Source organism: Cervus canadensis, chromosome 5 (genome assembly GCF_019320065.1).
Source record: "Cervus canadensis isolate Bull #8, Minnesota chromosome 5, ASM1932006v1, whole genome shotgun sequence".
Taxonomy (NCBI): domain Eukaryota; kingdom Metazoa; phylum Chordata; class Mammalia; order Artiodactyla; family Cervidae; genus Cervus; species Cervus canadensis.
The window spans coordinates 98077356-98092512 of record NC_057390.1 but is presented as its reverse complement, the minus strand read 5'-3'; the positions used below and the strand labels follow the sequence as shown (position 1 = coordinate 98092512).

General features: G+C 55.3%; 1 protein-coding gene and 1 long non-coding RNA gene across 2 annotated transcripts; both read left to right on the top strand.

Moving 5' to 3' along the window:
- The first annotated feature begins 4710 nt into the window (after positions 1 to 4710).
- On the top strand, positions 4711 to 6720 carry LOC122442532 (proline-rich protein 36-like). Its single transcript, XM_043470384.1, has 5 exons — positions 4711 to 4798; positions 5014 to 5591; positions 5641 to 5900; positions 6087 to 6270; positions 6652 to 6720. The coding sequence occupies exons 1-5, from the start codon at positions 4711 to 4713 to the stop codon at positions 6718 to 6720; spliced, it is 1179 nt and encodes a 392-aa protein (XP_043326319.1).
- Positions 6721 to 6937: 217 nt separating this feature from the next.
- On the top strand, positions 6938 to 9320 carry LOC122441283. Its single transcript, XR_006269316.1, has 3 exons — positions 6938 to 7088; positions 8157 to 8350; positions 9154 to 9320. It is a non-coding gene; the product is annotated as an uncharacterized LOC122441283 (long non-coding RNA).
- The last annotated feature ends 5837 nt before the right edge of the window (positions 9321 to 15157 follow it).

Sequence of the window (15157 nt, the reverse complement as noted above, 5' to 3'; positions counted from 1 at the left end):
ATGTCTCTACCACTTAATTTGTGTAGGTCACTTCCTCTCTCTGGGCCTTGGTTACCTTTTAAAAGTAGGAATCAGGTGAAGATTAATGAGCTAATACAGGAAAAGCTCTTAAGAAAATGTCTGGCACACCAAGAGTTCTATAGAAGGTTTCGTGCAATTGGTTCAGATCAGGGCCCCTTGAGCAGGACAGGGGGCAGAGGCTTTTCTGGTGGGAAGGGCATGGAGGCGTGGCAGGTCCAGAGGATGGGGGGCTAGCTATGGGCTACCATCCCCTGATACCTGTCCAGCTGTCTGTCTAGTTCCCCAGGAGGCCAGCGGGGGTAACCGTGCCCCCCAATAGAATTGGGGGACTGTTACCGGGTGGGCAAAACCTCTGAGAGAGAAAGGAAAGCACCCTGAAATTGACCGCTCAGCCAGGTCATGCAGGAGAATGGGAGGGGCGTGGGGAGGAGGGGAGGGTGAGGGGCTGATGGAGGAGCGGAGAGTGAGAAAGAGGCGCAGCAAACTCAGGAGACACTCTAGGCTTCTGGTGGTCACCCATGCCCCCTGTTACTGGATACCTAAGGGAAGGGAAACGTGGATTTAACAGAACCTGGCTGGGGTGACGAGAGCCAGTGGAGTAAGGAACCCAAATTTATTGAAAAGCAGACAGTGATTTTACTAACAAAGTGGGTTTCATCAGGAAAGGCAAGAGGATTACAGTCAGGACAAGCATGCCACAGTAAAAACTACAGGCAAGTCCGCCAAACAGGAGAATAGAGTTCCTCTACAGAGAACAGTGGAGAAGGAGATGGAAACCCACTCCAGTGTTCCTGCCTAGAGAATCCCAGGGACAGAGGAGCCTGGCGGGCTGCCGTCTATGGGGTCGCACAGAGTCGGACACGACTGACGCGACTTAGCAGCAGCAGCACAGGGAACAGTAGGCAGTTGGGAAACCGAGCTTTGGAGGAAGATCCATTGGAGGAAAGTGCGAGATCAGGTGGAGTTCAGGTGGCGAGGACTTCCCACTGGCTGAGCTGTCTGCTTTCCCATTGGCTCAGAAAAAGTTACCCAAAAAGGCAAAATGGTTGTCCCAGGAGGCCTTACAAATAGCTAAGAAGCGAAAGGCAAAGGAGAAAGGGACAGATACCCAACTGAATGCAGAGCTCAAGAGAATAGGAAGGAGAGATAGGAAAGCCTTCTTAAGTGAACAATGCAAAGAAACAGAGGAAAACTATAGAATGAGAAAGACTAGAGATCTCTTCAAGAAAATTAAAGATACCAAGGGTATATTTCATGCAAAGATGGGCACGATGAAAGACAAACTGTATGGACCTAACAGAAGCAGAAGAAATTAAAAAGAGGTGGCAAGAATACACAGAACTATACAAAAAAAAAGTCTTAATGACCGAGACAACCACAATGGTGTGGTCACTCACCTAGAGCCAGACATCCTGGGGTGTGAAGTCAAATGGGCCTTGGGAAGCATTGCTACAAACAAACCTAGTGGAGGGGATGGAATTCCAGCTCAGTTATTTCAAATCCTGAAAGATGATGCTGTGAAAGTGCTGCACTCAACATGCCAGCAAATTTGGAAAACTCAGCAGTGGCTACAGGACTGGAAAAGGTCAGTTTTCATTCCAATCCCAAAGAAGGGCAGTCAGAGCTCTTTCCTCGGGGGTGAGGCTGGTGTGTGTTCTGGAGAGGGTCAGGCTGCTTCCTCGGAGATGATCTGAATGACCAGGGGAATCTGGTATTCACACTGTAGACCGTGGTATTCCCTGGGCCCAGAGCTTTCCAAACATAAAGCTGAGACAGGAGAGTCAGGCTTTATAAAATAAGGGAATTCCGTGGCAGGCCAGGGCTTAGGACTCTTGTGTTTTCACTGTAGGGGGCATGGGTTTGACCCCCGGTCAGGGAACCAAGTCCCACAAGCAGCATGGGGAGGCCAAAAAATAAAATAAAAATAAAATATATAACATATACAAACTAAGTGAATAATCATAAAACAAAATGACAGTGCAGACCTTTGTCTCTGCCCTCAGGCTGCCCCTCTGGTCCCAGGGTCTGCTCACACGCTCGGACGCTCCCATGTTCCTGGCTCTGGAGGCATCTATCTGCTGTCTGTTTCACTTACTTGGGACTGGCAAATGTTGTTCCATCAGTGATCCTGTTATTCCCACAGAACTCCCACTCCAGCATGGAATCTGCTGGCCTTTCCTCCTCACCAGCTGCTTCATGAGCTCTGGGGGCAGAGAAGGGCTGGGGTCCCGCTGAACAAACCCAGCTCAGTTCAGTTCAGTCGCTCAGTCGTGTCCGACTCTACGCGACCCCATGGACTGCAGCACGCCAGGCCTCCCTGTTCATCACCAACTCCCGGAGTTTACTCAAACTCATGTCCATTCAGTAGGTGATGCCATCCAACCATCTCATCCTCTGTCATCCCCTTCTCCTCCTGCCCTCAGTCTTTCCCGCATCAGGGTCTTTTCAAATGAGTCAGCTCTTCGCATCAGGTGGCCAAAGTATTGGAGTTTCAGCTTCAACATCAGTCCTTCCAATGAACATTCAGGACTGATCTCCTTTAAGATGGACAGGTTGGATCTCCTTGCAGTCCAAGGGACTCTCAAGAGTCTTCTCCAACATCACAGTTCAAAAGCATCAATTCTTCGGTGCTCAGCTTTCTTTATAGTCCAAGTCTCACATCCATACATGACCACTGGAAAAACCATAGCCTTGACGAGACAGACCTTTATTGGCAAAGTAATGTCTCTGTCTTTTAATATGCTGTCTAGGTTGGTCATAACTTTCCTTCCAAGAGTAAGCATCTTTTAATTTCATGGCTGCAATCACCATCTGCAGTGATTTTGGGGCCCCCAAAAATAAAGTCAGCCAGTATTTCCCCATCTATTTGCCATTAAGTGATGGGACCAGATGCCATGATCTTAGTTTTCTGAATGTTGAGTTTTAGGCCAACTTTTTCACTCTCCTCTTTCACTTTCATCAAGAGGCTCTTTAGCTATTCTTCACTTTCTGCCATAAGGGGGGTGTCATCTGCATATCTGAGGTTATTGATATTTCTCCTGGCAATCTTGATTCCAGCTTGTGCTTCCTCCAGCCCAGCATTTCTCATGATGTACTCTGCATATAAGTTAAATAAGCAGGGTGACAGTATACAGCCTTGACGTACTCCTTTTCCTATTTGGAACCAGTCTGTTTTTCCATGTCCAGTTTAACTGTTGCTTCCTGACCTGTATATAGGTTTCTCAAGAGGCAGGTCAGGTGGTCTGGTATTCCCATCTCTTTCAGAATTTTCCACAGTTTATTGTGATCCACACAGTCAAAGGCTTTGGCATAGTCAATAAAGCAGAAATAGATGTTTTTCTGGAACTCGCTTGATTTTTTGATGATCCAATGGATGTCGGCAGTTTGATCTCTGGTTCCTCTGCCTTTTCTAAAACCAGCTTGAACATATGAAAGTTCACAGTTCATGTACTGTTGAAGCCTGGCTTGGAGAATTTTGAGTATTACTTTACTAGCGTGTGAGATGAGTGCAGTTGTGTGGTAGTTTGAGCATTCTTTGGCATTGCTTTTCTTTGGGATTGGAATGAAAACTGACCTTTTCCAGCCCTGTGGCCACTGCTGTTTTCCAAATTTGCTGGCATGTTGAGTGCAGCACTTTCACAGCATCATTTTTAGGATTTGAAATAGCTCAGCTGGAATTCCATCACCTCCACTAGCTTTGTTCGTAGTGATGCTTCCTAAGGCCCACTTGACTTAACATTCCAGGATGTAAACCCAACTGCTCCAAAAAGCCATGCCATGGCACCAAATGCCCGAGGCTTCAGCCCCCCAGGCCAGAAGGGCAGCACGCAGGGCAATGAGGCAAAAGAGAACCCCACAACTGTATGAAAACACTGATGTACACACAGGGACCACAATAACAACATCCTCTGTGGCAGCAATTCGGAAGGTCACCGGGGCAGAGATGGGAGAAAAGAATGAAAAGACCAAGTTTCCACAATGAGATATGTGCTACAGTATTTTATAGAGTCTGTGTTAAATCAGGGGAGAAGAAACATCTTAACAATACATGAGGCGAAAGCACATAAATTTGAAAAGAGGAAATAATCAGCTGGAACTAATAATTGTCACCACATGTGAAAGCGGCTCACATCCTCTTAAGTAAAAAGTCCTGAGGGAACTCCCTGGTGGTCCAGGGGTTAGGACTCAGGCTTTTACTGCCAAGGGCCCGGGTTCAGTCCCTTGTCAGGGAACTAAGATCCTGCAAGTGGTGCAGCTGAACCCGCTTCCAGTCTCTGTGCACGCCCCTCGCCCCGGCCTGTGGCCCCCTCCGGAGCACGGCGGACCTTCCTCTGCCCCGCCCCACCAGAGGCGAAGACCTCTGACAACAACAATGCGTTCAGGGCCACTGGCTCCACCACCCACCATGACTTTGTCCTGGAGATGCTGACCTTCACCAGAGCGGTGAGGTCAGGCATGGAGCCAGCTCAACCCTCCCCCACATGAAGCCGAAGGGGCTCAAGGTTGCCAGCAGCACCTTCTCATCGCCCCCCTCACTGGCCAGTCACAGGGGGCCCTGCCAGGGTCTACACCCAGCTGAAAAGCCGAGCACGTACAGACTGAAGAGACCAAGGCCAGCGGGGCACCCTGTTCCCAAAAAGACGGTCCAGACCACCTGAGTGCACTTCACCTTGAACTTCTGCTGCCAAGATGACACCTGCTGCTCAACAGGTGGACCTGACCTCCGGCGGCCCACGCACAGCCCCGAGCACCTTCCCACCTTTGGATTGGCTCCAGGGTCAGAGCGCGCTCTGGCTGCGGGTTCAGAGCTAAGCCACGCCCATCTCCACTGGCTCAGGCATCACTTTGGGCACAGCTGCCAGAGGCAGAGCCGGCCCAGCCCTGAAGCCCGCCCACCAGGCCAGCTGCAGCTGACTTCCCGAGGAGCGCTGCCCACCAGCACGGCGCCCTGTCCACCACCCGGGCCCTGTCCTCTGTGCACCTCCCCTGCAGCTTCCCGGGTGCAGGTCACACGGTCCCTGGGTGTGCCATGGACACCCCAGAGCACCACTCACTCAGCGGGTGTGACTACCGCGGAGCTGGCCCCTACATCAGTCCGGGTCCCCCAGCACAGACTCCGGGACCAGGGAAAGCTCCCACCCGCGGCCGGGCCCAGCTCAGGCAGGCGCGGACCTCAGCCGTGGGGACGCTGCCCTGCACTGCGTGACACGTGCCAGCTCCTCCACCCAGCAGCGTGTCACGACAACGGGAGCTGCGGCCCCGAGGCCCCTGGCGTCCAGGAAAACAAGGTGAACATGCCACCCCCCTCCCCAAACAGCTTTTCCCAGCTCTTCCTTCCGGCGACCAGTCTCCCGCTCCACACCACAGGAGTGGCCAAGAGGCCCCCAGTGCTGGATGCTGGCATGGGGCGCCCTGCAGAGTCCAGGGCCGCTGCTGCTCTCGCCATCCGTGGGTTCTGGGAGTCGACCCCGTCCTCATCCCCCGGGACTTCGGGCCTCCGCGGGGCCTCCAGCAGCACCTGGCCTTCAGCTGCCCGCACGTCCGTGGAGCCCCGGGCACACGAACCCTGGGTCTCGGGGACAGCAGCCCAGCCCCTCGCTGTTGCTCTCCATCTGGCAGGTGGACGACGCTGCATCATCCATGTCAGCCTGGACGTGGGAACACAACACAGACAAGAGCTTCGTGCCGACTGGGAGGGCGATGCCTCAGTCCCCTCACTCACACGTCCCTGGGTACAGACCTCTGCTGAACGGCCGCCCTGACGAGAGGCCGCCTGTGGACCCTCCGGGCAGCGGGCCCCACCCTGAGATGAGGCAGACGACCACCACAGCCCCCACTGTGCACAGGGGGAAACTGAGGCAGCCTCCTCCTCCTGGCAGGTTATCGGAGACCCATGCTTGGGGGGCGTAGTTAATGTGGCCTCCATGCTGCCTCCAAATCTAGGGTGCTGTGGATCTGATAGGACAGCCGCCTCATGTCCTGTCCCCCACACAACCTGCAATGACCTCCGACCCCTGGCCCCACACTCAGAGCCCTGTGTGGTCTGGTCCACCCTCCCTCCCCAGGGAGCACCCCTCGCCCCCCATCCCAGCCTCCCTACCGCCTTCCTCCCCTGGGGACCCTTCCAAGCCCCCCGCTCAGAGCCCGCTGCCTGCAGCACCCCCTCCCCTCTGCCCCCCAAATGACAGACTCGCCACCAACCTGGTTCAGAGCCATCTCCAAGGCTCCTGTGCTGGAACCGATCTGGGGGTCAGAATGACCTGGGTTCAAACCTATAGCAGGACCACGTCCCGGCCCTGTGACAGGCCAGCTCCTGTGGCGACTCTCAGAGCCTGTGTTTCCTCCACTGAGGATGGAGTCAGTGACTGCGACCTCAGGAGAGAGGGCTGGGGTTTAAAGCAAGAAGACGAAGGCGCTCAAAGTGCTGGGCCTTATGTCCAATGTCCTGCCATCAGACAAGGGGATAGGGTGCAGACGAGGAGGGGCAGGGGCGGCCTGACCCCCCACGCCCAGACTCGGTGTCCACCTCCAGCTCCATTCCCGGGGAGCGGGCCAGGCCCCGGGCAGGACCGTGGGGTGGAATCCAGGGACCAGGACGCCGGACACATTCCGGATCTCTCTGGTCCCCAGGCCTTCCCAGAAAACAGCCCAGGGCCCTGTGGCCCCGCCCGGCTCGGGTGGGGGCGGCCCCAGGCCTAATCGCACAAGGGAGTTCAGAGCCAGAAGCAGAGACGCTGACCCTGGGGCCCACCGCTTGGACGGCCGTTATTGGCGGGCGTCCCCGCGGTAAGGGAGGGGGGCGGGGGTGCGGGTCTGCGCGTGCGCCATCGCTGGCCTGCGTGCGCCTCGCGCGGGGTCCACCCGCTTTGAGCCGTTGGTGGGAGGCCCGCGCATGCCCAGAGTGCTCCCTCGCCAAACCGACCCGAGAGCCAGGAGCTGGGCTGACAGCATCTCCTCCAAATACTTCTAATGGGGCAGTTTGCAAACTGAGGCCAGAGAGGCAGGAAGTGGCCTGAGGCCAGGACGTGGGCCGAGTCCAGAGGAGCTGGGAGGTTTGCACCTCCTAGGTATGGGATCAACCGTCCTGGGGAGGGGTTTGCTTTGGGAATGAGAAACTCTGAGATCCTGGAGCTGCCCACCGCTTCCCATTTGGGGCCCTTTCCCCTGGGTATCGCCATGCAAACGCAGATGCTGGAGCACGCGCACACACACGCACACGCACACTCACACTCTCTCACACTCGCACTCTCTCACTGCCCTGTTAGGGCTCAGAGGGGACTGAACACTAGGGAGAGGACGAGAGAAAAAAAAGAAAGTGATTGTGGTTTTGAGACAGCTCTGCCACGGGGGCAGGGGCTTCCAGTCTCCTCCAGTCTCTTGACAGCAGGCCTAGGCTCATAGCATGATGAAGGGAGAGATGCCAGACTGATGGAAGGGGGTCCCCGAGGTGCCCAGAGGTTTGTCCTGCATCCTAGAGACCACCCGCTCAGCCCACTTGTCTGCAGATGCTGGAGGCAGCAACACGTTCTCCTGCTGAGGCCCATTGTCGGAAGCTTTGGCCTCAGCAAAGCCCGCCCTGACAGCCTTTTCTAAAGCTGCAGACCTTGACTCCGTCTGCAGCCCGGATGCCTCAGGGTGTTGGCCTGGAGGCAGCCAGAGGTGACACGGGGGACCAGGGCAGGCCATCGCTCTGACCCCTCCAGGGCAGTCTCGTGTCCCCTGCGCCTGCCATGTGCATGCGTGGAAGGGAAGGGGAGAAGGGGCTCGTGTCGGAGCAGGAGCAGGCTGATGAGGGGTCAGAAGGCTGGTGGGCTGGTCATGTTCACCTCCCAATTCAATGCCAGTGAGCTGTCTGGGGAGACCTCCTGCTCAGAAGCCACCCAGGAATCCACCCAGAGTTCCGCCAAGGGCTTTGCCTCTTGAGTGGCCATCGTCCCAACCCAAGGAGTCTGGGTACCTCCGTTCCTCCCCTCCCACCATCCGGGCCCTGCCCTGGCCAGGCCCATAGTCAGTTTTCACGTCTTTGTAAGATTCTTCAAGGCAATTCCTTTATTGGAAATGAATTTCAGGGTAGGAACTTGAGTGTTTTTGCACTGTTTGTTTTTTCAAACTGCCCCTGTTTGTCTGAAAATTAGCCCCGTGTGAAAAATGGATCCGCCCTGAACCTGGATGAGCTCCTCAGGGTGAGGGTGGTCACAGCAGACCCCCTGGAGAAGCCGCTGGAGCACCGGGTGCCCGCCTTCTGGGGCAGCGAGCTCTCCTACGTCACCAGCTTCCTATGCGCCTACCGAGCCTTCACCCCCACCCAGCAGGTGCTGCTGTTCAAGAGGTGAGCGCCCCACCCCTCCCTGGCACACTGGCTCCCTGCCCACCTACCTGCTGTGTGTCTTGGGAGTGTCGCTCTACCTCTCTGAGCCTGAGTGTGTTCACATGAAAGCTGGGCTACCAAGAGGCCCGACCTCATAGGGTTGTCAGGACCATCAGAGAAGTGTGGACTGCGCGGCCCCGCGCCCGGCCTTGTGAAAAGGGCTGCTGAGGGGTGGGATGGTTTTCATTAAGGTTTTCTTCCCTGCTCCCCGCCCCCCATGAAGAAGCTCTCTGCTTCCAGCCCTTGGGCAGAGGCATTTTCCCATTTGTAAAGGAAGTTCAGGATCCTGTCTCTGGGTCCCCACCTGGGATTAGCCAGAGTAGGGATCGCTGGGGGCTGGCAGAGGGCCCCGGGCCACTCAAGTATCTATAAGGTGCTGGTTGGGATTCATTCATTCAGCAAATCTGTATCCAGCACCTACTGTGTGCAGAGCAATGAGCAGGGCAGGCCGGCCCTCCCTGCCCTCCTGCAGTTCCCTTTGGGGGGGTGGTCAGAGTGAGGGTGGGGGGCCAAGAGTGGGGTGGGGGGCCCAGAGTGGAGGTGGGGGACAGACAGGGGTGAGTCAGGCTCCCCCAAGAAGGGAGAGGTGGTCACCATGGACAGAGGGCTCACTCCAGCCAAGACTGCCTGCCCCGCTGCTGACCAGGCCTTGTCCTCCAGATGGGTGGGGTGGCCCCAGAAGCCCAGCCCCCAGGGGTGCCAGGGGAGGGCCGAGAGGAAGGAAAGGCCAGGCCCCTGACTCTGCTGCCCACCCGCCCCACCAGTGCCATCTCCTCCATCCTGGGCACCTGGCTGGACCAGTACTCGGAGGACTTCTGTCAGCCCCCCGACTTCCCCTGCCTCAGGCAGCTGGTGGCCTACGTGCAGCTCAACATGCCCGGCTCCGACCTGGAGTGCCGGGCCCACCTCCTCTTGGCCCAGCTGGAGCACGCGGACCTCGGCGAGGCAGAGCCAGAGGGTGAGGAGGGCAGGGTGGGCGCTGGACTCGGGGGGCGCCGCCACAGCAGCTGCTGGGCCAGGAGCAGAGACTGGCCTCAGACCGCCTGTGTGGGGACCGCCATCAGGGACGATGTCCTGTTGTGGGTTTGGGGGCCGAGGCTTCTCTGGAAACCTCTGGGATGTGGTCCTGTCTTTGGAAAGGCAGGCGTGTGGGTGGTCTCTGCTCCCTCTGCAGCTCCAGCTTCATCTCCGGAATCAGAGGTGGCTGCAGCCCGCGTCCATCGGAGGCGCCAGGTGCACGGGCAGAGAGGTCAAGGCGGCCCCAGGGCCTGCGTCCGCCTTCAGCTCGAGCGCTCCCTCTACCGGCGGCTCCAGAGCGGCGCCGACACCAGCGCCGGTTCCATTAGCAGCTCCGGAGCAGACGAGGAGGCTGCTCAGGTCCTCCCCGGGGCCAGCTCCCAGCCAGGACTTCTCTTCCCCTCCCCTGTGATGGGGCTTTCTCTCTTCAGTTCAGTCGCTCAGTTGTGTCTGACTCTTTGTGAACCTGTGGACTGCAGCACGCCAAGCCTCCCTGTCCATCACCAACTCCCGGAGTTTACCCAAACTGACGTCCACTGAGTTGGTGATGCCATCCAACCGTCTCATCCTCTGTCGTCCCCTTCTCCTCCCGTCTTCAATCTTTCCCAGCATCAGGGTCTTTTCCAGTGAGTCAGCTCTTCGCGTCTTTTTGTCTTGGGGCTTCTTTTTTTCTGCTCTCCACTCTTACATTTGATGATTTAGAATATTCAAATATAATAGTATTTCAGCCGGCATCATTTTGAATCGTACAGTTCATGAGCATTAAGTACCTTCACAATGCTGTGTGGCCACCACTGCTCTCTCGGTGGAGAACGTCTCACTCCCTGAAAGGGAGCCCTGTGCCCAAAGCACTCACTCCCCTTTCCTCCCTCCTCCAGCCCCTGGCCACACCTAATCTGTTTCTTTACCTATTCTAGATATTTCCTATCAATGGAATCATATAGTAAATGTCTTTTTGTGTCTTCCTGCATCTTTGAAGAAAGACTAATTTTTGTTTTATGTCGTTATTTGAAAAAAAAAAAAAACATTTGAATTGCAAGGGAAATCCCAGATGGATATATTAGTAAATTTGTGCGTAATTTCAGGGTAGAGATCCCTGTAATGAGTGTGACACCAGAGTTAGAAGTCATAAGGAAAACAGCTGACCCTTCCTGTGGCAAAAACAAACCCCCCAAAATGCAGAAAGTGGAAAGATAAAATCACAAACTGGAATGGCATTCCTCATATCTGTGCTATCTGCTTAGTTGCTCAGGCATGTCCGACTCTTTGTGACCTCATGGACTGTGGCCCGCCAGGCTCCTCTGTCCATGGGGTTCTCCAGGCAAGAAGACGGGAGTGGGTTGCCATGCCCTCCTCCAGGGGATCTTCCCAACCCAGGGATCCAACCCAGGTCTCCCGAATTTCGGGTGGATTCTTTACCATCTGAGCCACCAGGGAAGCCCCCTCATATCCCAGGGAAATGCTTAACACCTCTGTGGTCCTGAAAACTCTGCAAAGTCAATGTTTTTAAAGGAGACAAAGAACAAACACATGCAACTCCAACAAGAGGCAACACACATGGTCAGTACACGTCAGAGATGCCCAACCTCCCCGATAAGGACACGGGAACGTAAACGTGGGAGACAGCGGTGTCATCATCACACTGGCAGGTTTCTAGTCTGGTGACAACCAGCCCTGGGGACAGTGTGAGGCCCAGCAGACCCCCTGGAGGGAGGTGTGGAAGGACACTCCTCTCTGGGAGAACCGTGTGTGGGACCCCAAAGCTCCACAGGTGCATCCATTTACCCGCAGAGCGACTCCTAGGACCTCACCCACAGGAATCCTCGCTTAGTTTTTCACAGATGCATTGTCAAGAGTCTCCATCAATGCGCTGGTTGAAATAGTAGGGGAGGGGAGGGGAGGGGATCCACCAGGCGTGGTCTGCATGGACGACGAGTGAGTGCCCTGTAGCTGCTAAAGTGGGTGCCGGCCAGGAGATCCCAGGGTGGTCTTACCTGAGACTCACGTGGCCCAACCCCCTGCATCCAGGATCCCGGCTATGAGACCACATGGATGTGATGTCCACAGGGAGACACACACAGAGGTGAATGAATCAGTATGTGAGAGACTGAGACAGAAGGAGCGAGGCGGCGGAGGGATATGCGTCAGCCACTCCCCGTGGTCTCCTCCTCTGCACGAGAGAGGCGGCAGAGAGATGCGCGTCAAACCACTCACCAGGGTCATCATTGAGGGTGATCAATGTCTTGTCTTCTCCTTGACTTGATGTTTCTATGTTTTATAAAGTGTATATTGCTTTAATAATTCTAAGAAGATTAAAAACCCCTCTAAAGTTATTCCTCTATCACTCCTCTGTGGAGTAATATTATTTAGTGTTTTTTCTGTCTGTTTTTGGAGAGCATGATGCAGTTGGGATCACAGTGGGACTGAAATTTACAACTAAGGAATTCCAGTGTTGTGGTCTTATTCTGTGGTGTTGGTTGCCAATTTTCCTCTTTCATTTCTGATTTTATTGATTCGAGCCCCCTCTCTTTTTCTTGAGTGTAGCTAAATGTTCATTTTGTTTAACTTTTGTTAAACGAATTTAAAGAACCAGCTCTTCGTTTCGCTGATCTTTTCTGGTGGGTTTTTATTTTCATTTCGTTTATTTTTCACTCTGATCTTTGTTGTTTTCTTCCTTCTACAAACTTTGGGCTTCACTTATTCTTCCCTTTCTCATTTCTTGACGTGTAGAGTGTCAAGATTTCTCGTGTAGAGATTTCTCTTGTTTACTAACGTAGGTATTTATCACTATATACTTCCCACTTTAGAATTGCTTTTGCTGCAGCCATAGTTTTTATTTCTAAAGTTGTTTTATTAAGAGGACAATAAATGTTTATTACAGTAAAATAGAGAATTATAAAGAGATTAAGAATCAAGGAAACCAAGTCCTGCCCAGAAGGAGAGGGGTAACAGGAGGTGTCTGGTTCCAGCCCTTTCTGTTTGTGTGGGGGGTGGGGTCCCCTGAGAGTGCCACCGATGACAGGAGTTCTGGGGCGTGTGCTCGTCCAGAACCTGACTCCCCCAGGGCTGGACACCGGTCCATCAGTCCTCTCTCCTTTGTGTCCCCCGTGGCCCAGATCAGAATTTCTGGGGAGCCCCCTGCTTTGGGACCTGAGGCCGTTCCGATTTTTCACTTCCATCGTCCTGCGGAAAGGAGCATCCTCATCCATAAATGTCTATTTACCACGGATCCGCAGAAGCGGAGTTTTCTTTTTCCGAATGTAAAGGGGTATAAGGTGTTGGCTGCAGTTTTCCATGTCGGCGGTGTCTTGTCAACTTTGATCCCTGTTTAGGAAACCGGGGGTGCAGACTCTCGGGGGTGAGACCTTAGCGAGGCAGGAGGGGGAGGAGCTAGGAATGGAGGTGAAGAAGGCGCCTGAACTGGCCCAGAAGGAAGGCCTCTGCACAAACCACACCCGCCCCAGCCTGCCCTTCTCTCCTTCTCTGCTCCCTATCCTGACCCCTCCCAGTCCCAGCACCTCCCCAGGCCCCAAAGCAAGCCCCGCCCCCAACACACCCCTGTCCCAACCCCGGGCTCCGCCCCCGATTCTTCTGAGAACTCCTTGGATCTACACCACTAAAATGACTGACCACTCACTGCCCTGGAAACTGAAACGCTGCCAACCAAGCGCACAGAGAGACGGGGTGGGTGGGGCACGTTCCAGGGAGCTTTGGGCAGCTCGGTTTGGTGGTTTGGGAAGGGAAGGAGGATGGGAGGCTCGCCCTCCCTCCCTTCCTCCCACCTCTGGCCCCCAACGCAGGTAGGGGTAGAATTGTGCCATAAGCTGATGAAGAAGCTGACGTTTAAAGAGACTTGCCCCCTCTGTGCCCTGCGGAGTGGCAGAGCCAAGGTTTGACCCCAGTGCCTGTTAGACCCCTCGGGGCCCCACCTGACATTAAAGCTGCATCCAGATGCTACAGGAGGGACCTCTGGGCTCTGCTATCCCCTGAGCCGTTGGTCCTGGTGCCCAGAGAGGGAACCTCGTCCTCTGGTGGGGATGGGCTGGTCTGGGTACTGGGAGAGCCCGCAGAGCCCAGGGCTGGTGGCCATTCCCCAGCCATCATTCCCAGCCCCAGACAAAGAGATTAGCTTTGCCCCACACCCCTCAAGTTCAGAGAGGGCTGAGCCTGGGAGTGTGTGGCCCCCAGGGAAGCCAGGACTCTGGAGCTCCAAGACGCCACAGCCTGGGACAGTGGCTGGCAAAGAGCACAGGGTCCAAAGCCAGGGAGGCAGGGATCCTAGACCCAGCTCAGCCTTGTTCTAGCTGGTGACCTCAGGCAAAACTCTGAGGCTCAGTTTTCCCATCTGTGAAATGGCCTGCCTGATGGGTTATTTGGAGAATTACTCAAAAAATGACACATGGATCTCTTGCTCAGAGCCTGGAATGCGTTCAGAGCCCCTTGCCAGGCTCACAGTGGTCCCGCAGGGCCCAGGGTCCTTGACGTCCCTCCACAAGGGCCCCTCCTGCAGCCCTGCCCCCAGGAACAGGCAGCATCACATGAAGAAGGTCCTGGAGGTCAGCACAGGGCAGGTGAAGGAGGCTCAGTGCTGGAAGGAACAGCTGGAAAGTCTCCATTCTCCTGACTCCAATAACCAGCAAAGAATAAATCTAGAATTGACTGGATATTTGTGACACATTTTTTTCTAACCAATAAGAGCATTTCAACAAACATCTTCCAGGTCCTCCTAATTTTCCAAAGGCCCCTTTGATCCTCTGATTCTGAAGTCTTTCTCTTTGGGAACCTCCATTCCATCCTTGTCCCTGTCTCTTCTTCCACTTCTCAGGGCCTACGTGCCCCCCGAATTCCTTCCTTGGCCTCATGCTTCTTTGGCCGGGTTTGGTTTCCACTCTGTAGCCGCCTGGCACAGTTCTCTACCTTGGTTTACGTTTTCACGGGCCGCGTCCCCTCTGGGGCCTCGGTGATGCGGGCCTCTTGTCCCCTTCTTACAGGTGAGGAAGCCCAGCTGTCCACTGCTCAAAGGCACAGTGTGGGGCTGCGGCTGAGCAATTGGGACTTGCAGGCAAATTGTTTGCTTGCAAGTGAACCCAGGAGGCCTGGGGGAGGACGGGGGTAGGGGGGCCTGGGGGAGGGAGCGCTGTGGTGGCCATCAGCTCAGTCTAGTTGGGCAACCAGGTCCCAGCGCGACTGGCTCTGTCCCCCACAGGTGGAGGGTCATCCCCAGGATATTAACACTCCACACTGCAGGCTGGCACTGATTTGCAGGATGCTCCCCAAGGCTGACAGGAAGGACGCAGGTGTTCCAGGCAGACTCTGTCAGCCTCTCGGGAACCGGTTCCCCCAGCTGCAGGTGCGTTCAGGTGGACGGCGTGAGCACACAGCAGCATCAGCACCCCAGGTTCCCCAAATCCACGCCCTCGAGCCTCTGCAGCAGGTCGCCGCGCCCCGCTATGCTCTCAACGTGTGAAGTCCCGTTCTTGGTCCTGCTGCAGCTTGCAGCCTGCTCGGCTTGCTGATTTCATCCTGTCCAGCCTAGGAGCGGGCACCACCACCGTGTGTAAGCAAGGTTGCAAGCAAGGAGACCAAAGCTCAGACAGGGGAAGGGACAGCTCCAAAGTCACTCTGGGAGCATGAGGTTGGATGCCGGCCTGGTCCAGGCCCGCTCCTGCTGCCCCTGCCGTGCAGATACACCAGGAGCTTTGAAAGCTGGAAACCCCAGCACAGTGAGTGTCTGCCTCCCCTCTGTCACAC